At 40.7% G+C, this 13,180-nt stretch overlaps 1 protein-coding gene across 1 annotated transcript; it reads right to left on the reverse strand.

Moving 5' to 3' along the window:
- Positions 1-3,301: 3,301 nt before the first annotated feature.
- lamtor3 (late endosomal/lysosomal adaptor, MAPK and MTOR activator 3) lies at positions 3,302-11,760 on the reverse strand. Its single transcript, XM_086274780.1, has 7 exons — positions 11,655-11,760; positions 11,396-11,451; positions 8,406-8,440; positions 8,249-8,307; positions 6,641-6,774; positions 6,085-6,148; positions 3,302-3,642 (listed from the first exon to the last, which is right to left on the reverse strand). Exons 2-7 carry the CDS (start codon positions 11,402-11,404, stop codon positions 3,569-3,571), a joined length of 375 nt encoding a protein of 124 aa, XP_086130906.1. The 5' UTR covers positions 11,405-11,451; positions 11,655-11,760; the 3' UTR covers positions 3,302-3,568.
- Between the last annotated feature and the right edge of the window lie 1,420 nt (positions 11,761-13,180).

The following is a 13,180-nucleotide window of genomic DNA, read 5'->3' on the forward strand; positions in this document are numbered from 1 at the left end:
TAAATAACAGAAAATCTGTAAATGATTAGCATTTTATATTTTACTATTTTACCAGTCACACAAGTCAACTCCAATAGGATGGACAGATGATGCAAACACTTCCAGTGTATATATGATATTAACAGAGCCAGTGTAATCAGCAGCTCTAGTTTGTAGAAACTAGTTTCAAGGGCAAGTATCACTGAACTGCTGTTAATAGGCATTATGCAAGATCACCACCCAATAATATCTAAACTGAAAACAGATGAAATAAAAAAATACTTTGACTATAAAATCAGCCACGTGTCAGGGGACGCTGCCACCTTGTGACGAAAGGAGGCACAGCGCCCTGGCACCACCCCAGGACTGTGAAACTTTATTTAACCTGCACAGTCTGTGGAGTAGTATTGAAACAAAGAGACAAGCAACCTGAGAAACTCCCGCTGCACAGCCTCTCCAGACACCAGTCGACGCCTCCAACACTTCAGGGTCCTCTCACTGGGTTCAGAATCAAGGCTCACGGCACCAGTGTAACAAGACTTAATTACACTTTGCTGTAACTAACTGGTCTAAAAATTAACTTGACATTGCGTTGTGTAGTAAAAGATGCATTGGGGTGGCTGTAGCTCAGGTGGCAGAGCAGGTCAGCCACTAATCAGAAGGTCGGTGGCTCGATCCCAGGCTGCCTCCTGACTGTATGCTAAATATCCTTGGGCAAGATACTAACCCCATGTTTGCCTACTGGTGGTGGTCAGAGGGCCCGGTGGCGCCAGTGTCCGGCAGCCTCGCCTCTGTCAGTGCGCCCCAGGGCAGCTGTGGCTACAATGTAGCTGCCATCACCAGTGTGTGAATGGGTGTGTGAATGGGTGAATGATGTAGTGTGAAGCGCTTTGGGGTCCTTAGGGACTAGAAAAAAGTGCTTTACAAATGCAGGCCATTTACCATGAGACTTTCTTATCCTTTAGAGAATCTGTTTATTATCTGGATGAGAACGGCATAAGTGCTGGTCAGGCAGGTTGGCTTGTTACAGGTGGCTCAAACACAGGACACTACAAAAGGAGTAACATGTTCTAGTAGCACAGCTTGCTAGCTAAGCTAGCCAGTGTACAATACTATTATGTGACTATTTTAGCACTTCACATTTGCAACAGTTCTCTTCTTATTAACACTCAGACAATTTATAGTGCTGCAAGTGGCATTTATGCACCGTTTATGAGAGAGGGTGCCATTGAGCCAATAAACATTACAAATAAACAAATACACGTGTTAACATGGCAAGTGTAATCACATACAACATAAACACTGTTACACCAGCATGACAGTTTTTTATCCTAAGTCTTTCACATCACAGTTATAATGAGGTCCATGAAGATCCAGTTCAGTCCACTCCCTGCAAGCAGCTCCTTACCCACCGATTCCATTTGCCTTCAACCCTCACATTCTGTTCCCACTGATACATCACAGCCCTCAGCCAAAATGCCAGCAGCCTGTTCCCAGTGAAATAGTGAATGATAAGGTCAGAACTTCCAAAATAGTTGTCATTCCTTTTTTGGAAGTTGAAGCCAATGTTGAAGGAACAAGAAGATAAAAGATGCCTTTGACTTAGGCTACGTTCACACTGCAGGTATTAATGCTCGATTCCGATTTTTTTGTCTGCTTGTTCACACTACAAATAAAATGTGACAGCAAACGTCCTCTAGTGTGAACCCTCAAAGCGGCCCGCATGCGCAAAAGAAGACTTCACACACAGCGTGCTCTGTTTAGACCAAGACCAAACAGTATTGTTTGACTGCTGGCCTTAATATAAAGACCTGTTTCAGACTTTACGTTTCCCAATTTAGCTTTAAGTTATAAAGTTATTTTGTTATTTACATATGGCCTAATAATGATCCTTATTGCTGTTTTAGAGGAGCGGTGCTTCAAAGGATAGTTGCACATTTCTGTCAGAATCTGCAGATTATACAGTACAAATAAAATGTTCACGTTTCTCCAACGCTGTCTTCCCAACAGTTTCACTAACGTCTACACTGGATGGCCAGGAAGCGTTCACGGTGTCTTCCCGGGCGCTGATAATTGGCGTCTGTCTTGTGTCAAAGACGGATTGAGTGCGACATGACCATTCAAACAGCAGTCGCTTTCTAAAACATCAGATATGTATCGGATTCAGTACCACATACGAAAGTGAACCAGATCAGATTTGAAAATATTGGATTTGTGCCGTTCACACTGTCAGACCATGATCAGATATGGGTCGCACAGGGTCAAAAAAGTCAGATTTGATGCGCTTTCGCCTGCAGTGTGAACGTAGCCATAGAGATCACAAGAAGAAGTTTAAGTTTTATCATTAGTCAAATGTATTCTCCTAAGGTTCCCATTACTGGATCTCCAGAAACATCGGTTTCATCTCAGAGGATGACTTTATGGAGTTCTGATAAGGAAAAAGAGCTAAAGCAAGGTCATTTATCTAAAGCAAGGTTATTTTTAAAAAGAAAACTTGGATGCCCCACATACAGATACAGGAAAGACATTTAGAAATTCCAGTCTTCCTACACTTAAGTCATTCAACAGGTTACTGGGAAACTGAACAAAGTAAAAAAAAAAAAGCAAATTAGAACTTCTAAGACCTAAACAATAAACCAGCTGTCTGAGCTTGCAAAGACCATATGCACATGACCAGTGTTGGGGAGTAACAGAATACATGCACCGCCGTTACGTATTTAAAATACAAAATATGAGTAACTGTATTCTGTTACAGTTACCGTTTAAAAAGGTGGTGTTTAGAATACAGTTACTTTGTTGAAATAAATGGATTACACTGCGGTACTTTCCTGTTTCATATTGTGGCGGGTCAGGACTGTTTGGAATAATCTTTTATGGTTCTTATTCGTCCACACTTTTCTGTACATCCAAATTGTTTTTAGCATTTTTTTCTCCATAAGCTCCTTCGTAATGATACCTTTTAACAAATTTTTACCGTTTGAACACTTGAGTTCCAGAGACTTGGACAACAATCTCAGCAAAAAAGTGGCAGACGAACATCATTGCAATGAAAATGTAAACCTGAATCTGTTAATTAAATGTTAACTTGTTATCTCTAAAAATACTGGTTAATATTTTTTAAATACCATATTTACATTTTCAAATTATATAAATCACATCTAAATATTCTCGGAATCATTTTCCCTTCATACATACAGCACTGTTACAGCAGTACATGACTAATATGATGAAATGCTTAAAGCAAGACCCTCCCAAAAAAAAAAAAAAAAAGAAAAAAAAAGTTAAATTCCAATAATTAATAAAATACAAGTAAAATTTAACCTCAGTTGTATTATTTTTTATTTGCAATTCCCCCATCCAACCAAAAACAACATTTTTAAATGCTTATAATTACAGATTTAATCAGACAAGAAATTCTACAAGAAATATCCATTAATGGCACAAAGGTGTACAGAAAACACAGCAAGATATGCACAGGTCTTATATTTAGTCAGATCTGTTAAAGACATGAATGCAGAAGCACTGAGAGCATGAAAGTGAGCAGGATGTGATGCAGATCATGTGACTGTGCAGCTGATATGTCACAGCTTTAAGTCACTTCCACCACCTGCCTCAGCTCCTCTATTAGTGAAGCCAGCTCTTTCTCCAGGCTCATTATCAGACCTGAGGACACACAAGGACAGTGTTGTACTGTTACTCAACAAATATGACATACATGTGAGGAGAAGAACTCACAACACACAGTGAGTACAGACACATAATATTTATGAGGTTTATTATCATTCCTCAGAGTGCGCCCAAATGCTACGTCTGCAGTTTGTCCAACGTTTGTTCATTCTGCGCTCCAGACGGGTTGAGCGCGTTTAAATTTTAATCGTGTTAATCGCGATGACCACATTAAAGCTGGCAGCCCTAATTTTGGGGGGAAATTACTTTGTCCATGTTTGGACTTCTGTGTTGTAAACGCGCAAATCAGTTCGTGCATGATTACATCGCTCCGCCCATCAAAAAGTCTGCGCATGCGTGAATATATCGCCCACCGTCAATATTTGGATTGACGATTGTCAGTTGGAAAATGTTTACACATCGCCCAACCCTACCACCAGGCCCGTTCTCTTCACAGATAATCTTGCAAGTGTCACGTCTGTCACAGCATCTCAAACGCCATCATTTCGGTCACATTTGCTCATTGGGCATCTACTAACTACTACACCACTTCCCAAATCTTCATGTTTTTCTGTAGTTTATCCTCAGGTACTGTGTGTGTGTGTGTGTGTATGAGAAATAAAAAAATAAAAAAAAATGTAATCCGATCCATTAAATATCAAAAAAGCACCTCACAAAACTGGCGACACGCCGTAACTCGGCTCATAACCGTAACACGTCGCAGCAGTGTGCTCACGTGATAGAGCGGCTGTGTGTATTTGTAGCCTCGCTACCAAACCAGCATTTCATCTCCGAGGAAGTCATCCCAGAGAGAAGTAAAGCAAGTGTGTAAGTTCATCTCTGAATGTTTGTAAAGCATTCCTGCGTTAAGCTTAACAACCGATATATGGAGCGATTGCCTCTCTCTCTCTCTCCTGCTGCTACTTCAATCGTGAAACTGATCAATGATCAGCTGATCGGCTTTTCTGTCGTGAGTCCGCCTCTCTTCTTTGTTTTTGGCCCACTTTGCACCAGAAAGAGGAAACCAGCGCCTGAACAGCAGCAGCACGTTTAAGCTTGATCAGCTGTTGTTAGAATTTATTTAATATTACTTTCTACACCAGGATCCTTTTCTACGCAGCTGACCGCTGTAACTGTGCAGTATATACACACACACACACACACACACACACACACATATATACATAGATATATATATTAGGGGTGCAACGATACACAAAATTCACGGTTCGGTTCGATACTTTGGTGTCACGGTTCGATATTTTTTCGATACAAAAAAATTTTTTCATGCTTTTTTAATTTGTCATTTATTAAAATTATAAATATATATTTTAACTCATAAGTACAGTTTTTAAATTTAATGTTGCTGAAACAACAAAGTAATAAAAAAATAAATCTGAGGAATCACTCATCTTTGGAAAAGAGAGTTTATTACAGAGAAATGTCTCTTTCAAAATAAAAGCTCTACTATACGCTTCTTCTGGGCTATATTCTCAGCAGCATATTAAACATATCAGGTCCCCATAAGGAGAATCCTGTGCTAACGGCTGTCTAAATGACTCGGCTAAAGTTAGTAGCATGGTGCTTGTTGTTTTTGTCTGCTTCCACTTGTCTTTGCACTAGGATGCTGTCGGAGTAAATGTGCAGTCATATTCGTTGTGTTCCCACTAGTGCTGTCAGCGTTAATCTGAAATGACGTTAACGCCACAACACGGCAAATCTCCGTTAACGAGCTACCGCGGATCGTTCCGTACGTGGGGCTGGACGGCGTCAACACCTTAACGAGCTAACTGCGCTAACGCACTAGCTCCCACCCATGTAATTGAGCATTGCATGGCAGATCCGACATACTGTTTTACTTTTGTCCATGACTCGCTTACCATCAGGGTCATACGTCACATGAAAACCAAGATAGTTCCAAAGGCCAGATCTGAATGAGGGTGGGGGAGGTTCAATTTGCCATGTTGCAACGAGATTAGCTTCTGTCTTGCTAGCTTGCGCTGCGCTCAGTGGATCTGCGCTCGACAGTGCAGCCTAGGCGGAGTAGTCGAACGCAGATCCACTGAGCTCTCAACACAGACAGCATCGTCAGAAGAAAAGTTGATAAAATAAATGTAAAATGTTGTATTGTTCGATACATATGCGTACCGAACCGAAAGCACTGTATCGAACGGTTCAATATCGGTACAAGTATCGGTGCACCCCTAATAAATAAATAAAAAATTTATTTATATATATATATATATGAAAAAATATGGGTATGTCCTGATAAATGATCAGAATTATAATATTTCTGACAGTCTGAGTCTAAATAGAATCAAAGATCCTGTGATTTGGTTAAATTTCACTTGTAATGCTGATTTTATATTGACAACTACTGACTCTTCATATGACATCTAAATGGCATGACACTCTGCTGATCGCTGGCTCAAACTTTACCTGTGTTGGCAGTGTTGCCGGCAATGAAGCTGATGACCAGTGGTAGCCGATTGAACTGCACAATCTGTTCAATCCAGAAACATTACATGTTATATAAAAAAAAAAAGTTAAATAAACTAGATATACTTTACCAAACCTGAGTTGGTCAATCCATACTCATCCTGACCTTAGAACAAACTGAAATAATGACATTAAACTTGGGTAGAGGTCAGGGCTTGAAATTCATATCTAAAATTTTAGCCCCTTCACTTCTGATATGCAGAAGAGCTGAAGACCATCATCAAAACAACCTGACCTTATGCTTGTATGCCACACTGATGCAGTAATTTGGGGCAAAGGACCCTAAAACAGGTACTATGCGTATAAATGAATATGCTGTTTGCTTTCATTATAGCAATAACTTAATATAATAATTTAACAATAGTGAAAAATAAAATAAAGGCTTGAAATATTTCGCTTTCTGTGTAACAAATATAGAATATATGACATTTTTGGAGCTAGACTATGGTATGACAAATATACCAAACTACTGATTGGTGGAAAGAAGGGGTCTGACCTGGTAGGCGTTATAATAGCAGATGATGCTCTTGTTCTTAGAAAGGCCCAGTTTGCTGCCCTGATCAGTGGCCAGAGCAAACGTAGACAGGAAGCCAGGTCTCAAAGCATGAACTGGGGCATTGTCGTTGGCAACTGCAAGGATACAGCAACGATGTCAGGGATGTAGGGATAAAACACTCTCCACATAAGGAATGTCTGCTGACATTTGTTTCAAATTAGGGCTGCCACAAACGATTATTTTGATAGTCGACTATTCGGCGATTATTTTTGCGATTAGTCGACTAATCAGATCATCATCCATTCAACGTAAAACTACAGCTTATTGCACCAGCATGCATCTGCTCTTATATAACTATCATTAGCTTACAGCTTTAAGTGTTTAAGGTATGTGCTAACTAAAAATAAAGACAAGATGATACTTTATTAAATTTTAATGAAATTTGCAGATTGTTTCAGTTGAGTTTAATAAACTCAGCCATCTGCCAAACCGATTTACTCAGGAACAAATAAAACACTGAAAAAAGCCAAACAACAACATTTTTAAGTTATCTAAGTGACTCATATGTCATGTTTAACCTGAGTAGCGAAAGACGGCGGTGGGTTTGAAAACGATTTGTCGGGGGTCCGGTGTTCTCACGGCTCTAGTGACCCTAGCCCCCGGCTAGCTATCGAGCTAGTGGGTAACAGACGTCTCCGAAAACGTCGGAGCGCTTTTGAAAATATGCGGTGTCTTGATAAACTGAGCAGATATTTGAGGTTTACACAGCTACATTCTCGCCTGAAAATATGTTAAACGTTTATTTTGTGACCCAGAAAGAATAATAAGAGTAACATTAAAACTAACTAGCCGCCGCCATTGTTGGAAACTGAGCAGGGCCGCGCTATGAATGCTGGGACACAGCTTCTTCTTCTTCGGGGTTTAACGGCAGCTAGCATCCTTGTACATGCAGTGCTGCCATCTTCTGTTTCAGTCCGTTATTACACTCTTAAATCCTGCTACTTATTCCTGCGTCTGTTGTGATCTTACAAAGCTTCAAACGACGCGTCGACTATTAAATCAGTCGTCGACGATTTTGATAGTCGACGTAATCGTGGCAGCCCTATTTCAAATACTGCCCAAACCTGCATAATTCACTATATTTATGATGCAACTTATTTGCTTTTTTCTCCACTAAAGAGCAACTGGTTACATTTTTCTCTAAATTAATATATAACATTTCTTGGAAATTCAAATTTGAAAAGATTTGAAACATTAATATATTTAGTAAAATACAAAAATCCTTTTTTTTTAAAGAAAAAACATCTTATGCCAAACAAAGTAAGTCAAGTGTGCTCTCTGCTCTGATGTTCTGTGCAATAGTATGTGAGTCTGAGCGATTCACAGACTAACTGATAGCTCGTGGACTTCCCGCCTGGCTGACTTCCACCTTCAGGAGCAGCTACTCCTATCAGGGCCAATGTGGAAACTGGTTTTAGGCTCTATTCAAACACACTTTAATTCTACTACCAAGTTTCTCTTCTGTTACTTTTGCTCTCATGGATTTTACAGTTTTCCACACGACAGCAGTGAGACCAGCAATAACCAGCCATTCAGAATGTTTCTTACCTTTAATAACCGGGACACCATCCCTATCAGTGACCACAATAGCATGAAGACCTTCAATGCTGAAGGAGACAAACAACAAAACTTCCTCATTAAACACTGAACATCCTGATAGTGTCGACTGTAACATTGAAGATTTTGTTACTTTAATGATACGCACCTTTGCAACTGTTTGTAAAGATATCTCTTCAAATCCTGCAAATAATTTTACATAAAAAAAAAAAAAGGTTAGATAGTTGGTCAGAGCTAACAAACCATACTTCATCGTCCAGTAGAGGGAGATCGTTTGCTGTCCGCTCCACTCCAGGGACGGCCCAGCTGGCTGCAGTGAGCTCTGTTGTCAGATGGAGGCAGCGTACAACAAGTATGTGTTACAGCTAGTCTGTGTGACAGTGCTATTATAGTCGACACATCACTGGTGTCGCACTGTGATTTTGATGTCAGCTGTGACACAATTTTTGCGGGGCATCAGCTGATTATGACCTTTCAATATTTGTATCTTGGCGGTGAGGCCACTGCAGAGACACACAGATATACAGAGGGAGATTGAAAACTTGAGTCTGTGGGGGAAAAAAAGCACACTTGACAAAGTCTTGACCACCTTATCTGGTGATACTGTCTGGGCGGCGACGCCTATCGTCTAGAATACTGCAGTGGCTTCCTGCACAGTACTGACTGGTATAAAAGAAGTTTCTGCGAACCATGGGTGCAGCAGTGAGCAAAGCGAGCATTACAGCGCGTACACTGCAGCCTGGTCACTCATGTGTCCGGTGACTTATCTGGACTTGGTGAAGCCAAGTATCCCAGAATTCTGTTTGTTCGAAACTTAGAAGCAGCAATGGTGGAGGAAAGTTGCTAGAAGTGTACGTAACGTTTGAGATGTTACCATTTCTGTGGAACAAAATTAACTCTTACAATATTTTCAGGATGTAGATGCGTAAACTTCAAATATTGCTCGATTTATCAAGACATCACCTATTTGCAAAAGTGCTCTGACATTTTTCCAAATGTCATTTTTGCTCTGACATTTTCATCTGTCATTTCATTTTCGTCCTCACCAGCTGAAGTCAAGGTTCACTACAGCTGGTGAGGACGCACATCATTTCCAAAACTTATTACAGTGTTTTATTTGTTCCTGAGCAAATCGGTTTGGCCGAGAATATAAATTAATCTTCATAACTGGGTCGTTTTATTTCAAAGTCTTACTTGGAGAGCTGTCAGTGTACTGAACTGAATATTTCACCAGTCCTTATCCCTGGATGTGAAAATGTGCTGTTTTTATTTTAACAGCTGACTCTGAATTAAATCTAACATTATAAATATTTTAATCCCACTGGGAGCAGAAACAGCATGTTGATACGTGAAGATCCTGAAGACTGCACCAGTGATGATCAAATTATGTTTTGTTTTTTTTAATATATTTTTTCAATTCTCTTCCAAACACTAGCTGTCTATTTTAACTTTTGAGTGTCTACTAAAATAAAAATAAAAGCATTCTGACATCGGACACGTTTGTTTCTGTTCAATAAGCAGCGTGAGCTGTGCATACACAGTGTTGGGAGTAACTGTATTCCGTTACAGTTACCGTTTAAAAAGGTGGTATTCAGAATACAGTTACTTTGTTGAAATAAATGGATTACACTGCGGTACTTTCCTGTTTCATATTGTCGCGGGTCAGGACTGTTTGGGTTTTGTTTGACAGCTACGTTCTGTTGTTCCAGGCGGCAGCGTTACGGTTGCCATGGTTACAGGGCGACGCTCTCTCTCTCTCTGCGACTGTGTGTTTCCTGGGTGAGAGAGGCCTTTTCGTTGTTGTTGTTGTTGTTGTGCTAAGCTAACAGGCAGAATGCTACAAGCATAGCTCTAAAGAATGTAGCATCATGGGCAGTGTAGTCCGTGTTGCAGGGAGAATAGACTGCCATACACGTTATGTGTCTGTGAGCGCGAGGAGGGAGAAAAAGGGGAGTGGAAAGGTACGAGCAGTCATCGAGCAGAAACGGGAGCTGGAAGCATGTAAATATAATAATAACCACTGCAGCCAAGAAGAGAGCCTGACGAGCCCAGTTGTAAGTAAGCTATTAAGACTCGACTGTACACCGTGTTCCTGTTCTCCTCCGAAAACAATAAGTTCCGTTGGAGCAGCCTTTCAACGCCTCTCTCTGTCTCTCACTAGCAAAGTTGACCCCTCCAACAAAGTAAAGCTATTTTTCGGCTACGAGCCGACAGGGACCCCGCCGTATTAGTCAGAGGTCCCTTTACTACAGTTCAGAGTCGCGGACCTTCAGTAACAGTAATAAATCACACAGCAATAGTACATTCACGTTGTTGTAAAAAGCATGATAATATATTAAGTAATCCAAAGTATTCAGAATACGTTACTGTCATTGAGTAACGTAACGGAATACGTTACAGAATACATTTTGGGGCATGTATTCTGTAATGGAATACATTTTAAAAGTAACCTTCCCAACACTGTGCATACATGTATAATATTTTGAAATAAAATTTGCGTTTTCTTCCTGGTCTAGCTTCCTCCCGGGTCTTGCGAAATCCAGACTTGCATGTGAACTTGCGAAGTACGGACTTGCATATTTCAGCACTGCGAAACTGCCTTGTATTAATACCCGCTCTTATGGCAGCACTGCATATTCTCCTGAACGATAGGCGTCGCCGCTCAGATAATCGCCACATAAGCGCTGATACAGGAAGAGAAGAGGTCAAAACCGGAAGCCGGAAGAGTTTTTCTTGTTTTTTTAAAAAACTCTTCCAACATCTCTCTTTCTCTGTATATCTGCACGTCTCCGAGTTTCTGTGCTGGAACGTCAATTAAAAAACAAACAATCGTACACTTATGCTTTCCACCCAGCTCCGGAGGCAGCGCAACAAACCGAAATACACTCCGCAGTGGTCGCCTCGACATCATGATAAGGGCACATGAAGCCGCTTCATTAATCTCCGACACCCCCAAGAATAAAGAGATCAAAATAAAATAAACAAGTAAATAAGTGTTTACTTTTGAGAGCGCTTTTAAATCTCGAACACTACTTCACGTGTCCCTTTTTTAATAGGAATTATCAGCAATACGTTTTTTCCTGCTTCTCCATTTTGGAGACGGGAACTCAAGAAGAATGACAGACGTCTCATACTTACATCGGCCATGGCAGCTATCGAGGTATCGAGACCGCTCGACGACTGCAGGGAGATGACTGTAATGATAGTTGTTCACACAGAGGACTCAGTACGTCGTCGGAACTTCACATTCTTTTATGTCAAATAAAGCACACAGCGGTTTCCCAGATAATATAAATGCGCGAGTTAACATCTCCTCATTAAACTAAAAACAAATAATAAAAATAACTAGACAGGCAAATTGGAAATACACATTAAAATCTCAAACGAAAGGACAAACCTTTGAACGACTTTAAAACAAAAACATAACCCTCGGGATCTGGAAAGGCAGGTTAAAAAAACATAATCACGTGATTACTTCTTCTTCTTGAATTTTGGTGGCTGGCAAACCACAAAGTGGTGCATTAGCGCCACCAATTGGTATAGACATGAAAGGTGCTCAAAAATCACTTTCTTCTCTTTTTGTAGTACATTGATCACCTTTCACTTTACTGAGCTTGGATCGGTTGCCTTTTGCCTATTCTCTATTGGTGTTTTTTGTATATGATGTAAACTGCACATTACTCATAACAGAAAAACACCAGCAGATGGATATGTATTCATTATATGAATACATTATTCTGTTTTTATTATTCTGCCATGTACAGTGTCCTTGAGTGTTCTGAAAGGCGCTTTCTTTTTTTTCTTTTTTTTTACATTGTCTGTGAGAGATGAAAGGCGCTTTCAAATAAAATGGATTATTATTATGTCTTCCTTCCATCGTTCCTTTCATGCTCCACCCACAGCTAACACTGCACCCAAAACGGTGAGGAGAATCCTTACAGCACTTCATGGGGCTTCTTCTGAGGGGAAATCTTCTCCCGCCATTCAGCTACAACAGAACATGGAGGCGATGGACCTCATACAGGGGGAATCCACCCCCAAGAAGACCAACACAGCTTCAGTTGAACAACAGGTATGCACCCCGACGAGACATCCAAGCACAAAGAAAAAGCTCAGAGAGTGGAGACTGCACACAAAGGAAGCATCGGTGATCATTGGAGACACCAATGTGGGCTTGATTCCTCCTTATGTTGCGGAGGGAGTCCAAATTGACAGAATGGGGCCATGCAGAGATCCTTGTGGATAAAGCAGACAGTGACACATCGGTGGAGAAGCTGGTTCTCTCCTTCAGCCTGAATAACAGGTGTCAGAGGGATAAAAATGTACCAATAAGGGAGCTGAGAAGAACGCTGAGGTCGGCACAAGAAAAATTCCCCCAAGCTGACATTTATATTCCAGTGATTAACTTTTCTTCTGCCCTTCCCAAAACAGAACAAGACACATTATTACACATAAACAATTTTATTGCAGGTTTAAAGGAGCACATACCTGCTCTACCTGCTGATAAGTTCAGCACAGAATCGGACAATCTTCGCTGGACGGACAAGACTGCAGAGCACATGTTGGATCATTGGAATGATCATGTTAATGAAGCATCTCCATGAAACCAATTTGAGTGACTGATTTTATGTACTTCTGTGCTTGAGGGAGGCTTCAGATGCCATTTTGTGAGAGTTTAGCCCCAATATAACCCACTAGAGGGTGCTGTAACTCCATTTAAGGGAATTTTCCCCTCCTCTTTACTTTTCTCCTTGTTTCTTCATTTTTTATTTGTATAGGCCCTTTTATGGCCATCCCATTATAAACTCCTGGGCCTGAAGCCTTCCCTAACCTTAACCTCTTTTAACCCCATGCAGGGAACCTAAACCTAACCGCCTAGAGCCCTGATTGAACATTGGGCCCTAACTTCATCCCCTATCTTCC

The sequence above is a fragment of the Aulonocara sp. 'chitande type north' Nkhata Bay genome, linkage group LG19, assembly GCF_057382095.1.
Source record: "Aulonocara sp. 'chitande type north' Nkhata Bay isolate Kocher_YH1m ecotype deep benthic linkage group LG19, A_spYH_male_GT1.1, whole genome shotgun sequence".
In the NCBI taxonomy this organism is placed as follows: Eukaryota; Metazoa; Chordata; class Actinopteri; order Cichliformes; family Cichlidae; genus Aulonocara; species Aulonocara sp. 'chitande type north' Nkhata Bay.

Excerpts from the sequence above, each read along its gene's own strand:
- lamtor3 (XM_086274780.1), bottom strand. Across the intron at positions 6,149-6,640 it reads GCTATTATAACGCCTACCAG|ATTGTGCAGTTCAATCGGCT; the intron begins GTCAGACCCCTT and ends TGGATTGAACAG. Across the intron at positions 3,643-6,084 it reads CGGCAACACTGCCAACACAG|GTCTGATAATGAGCCTGGAG; the intron begins GTAAAGTTTGAG and ends GTGTGTCCTCAG.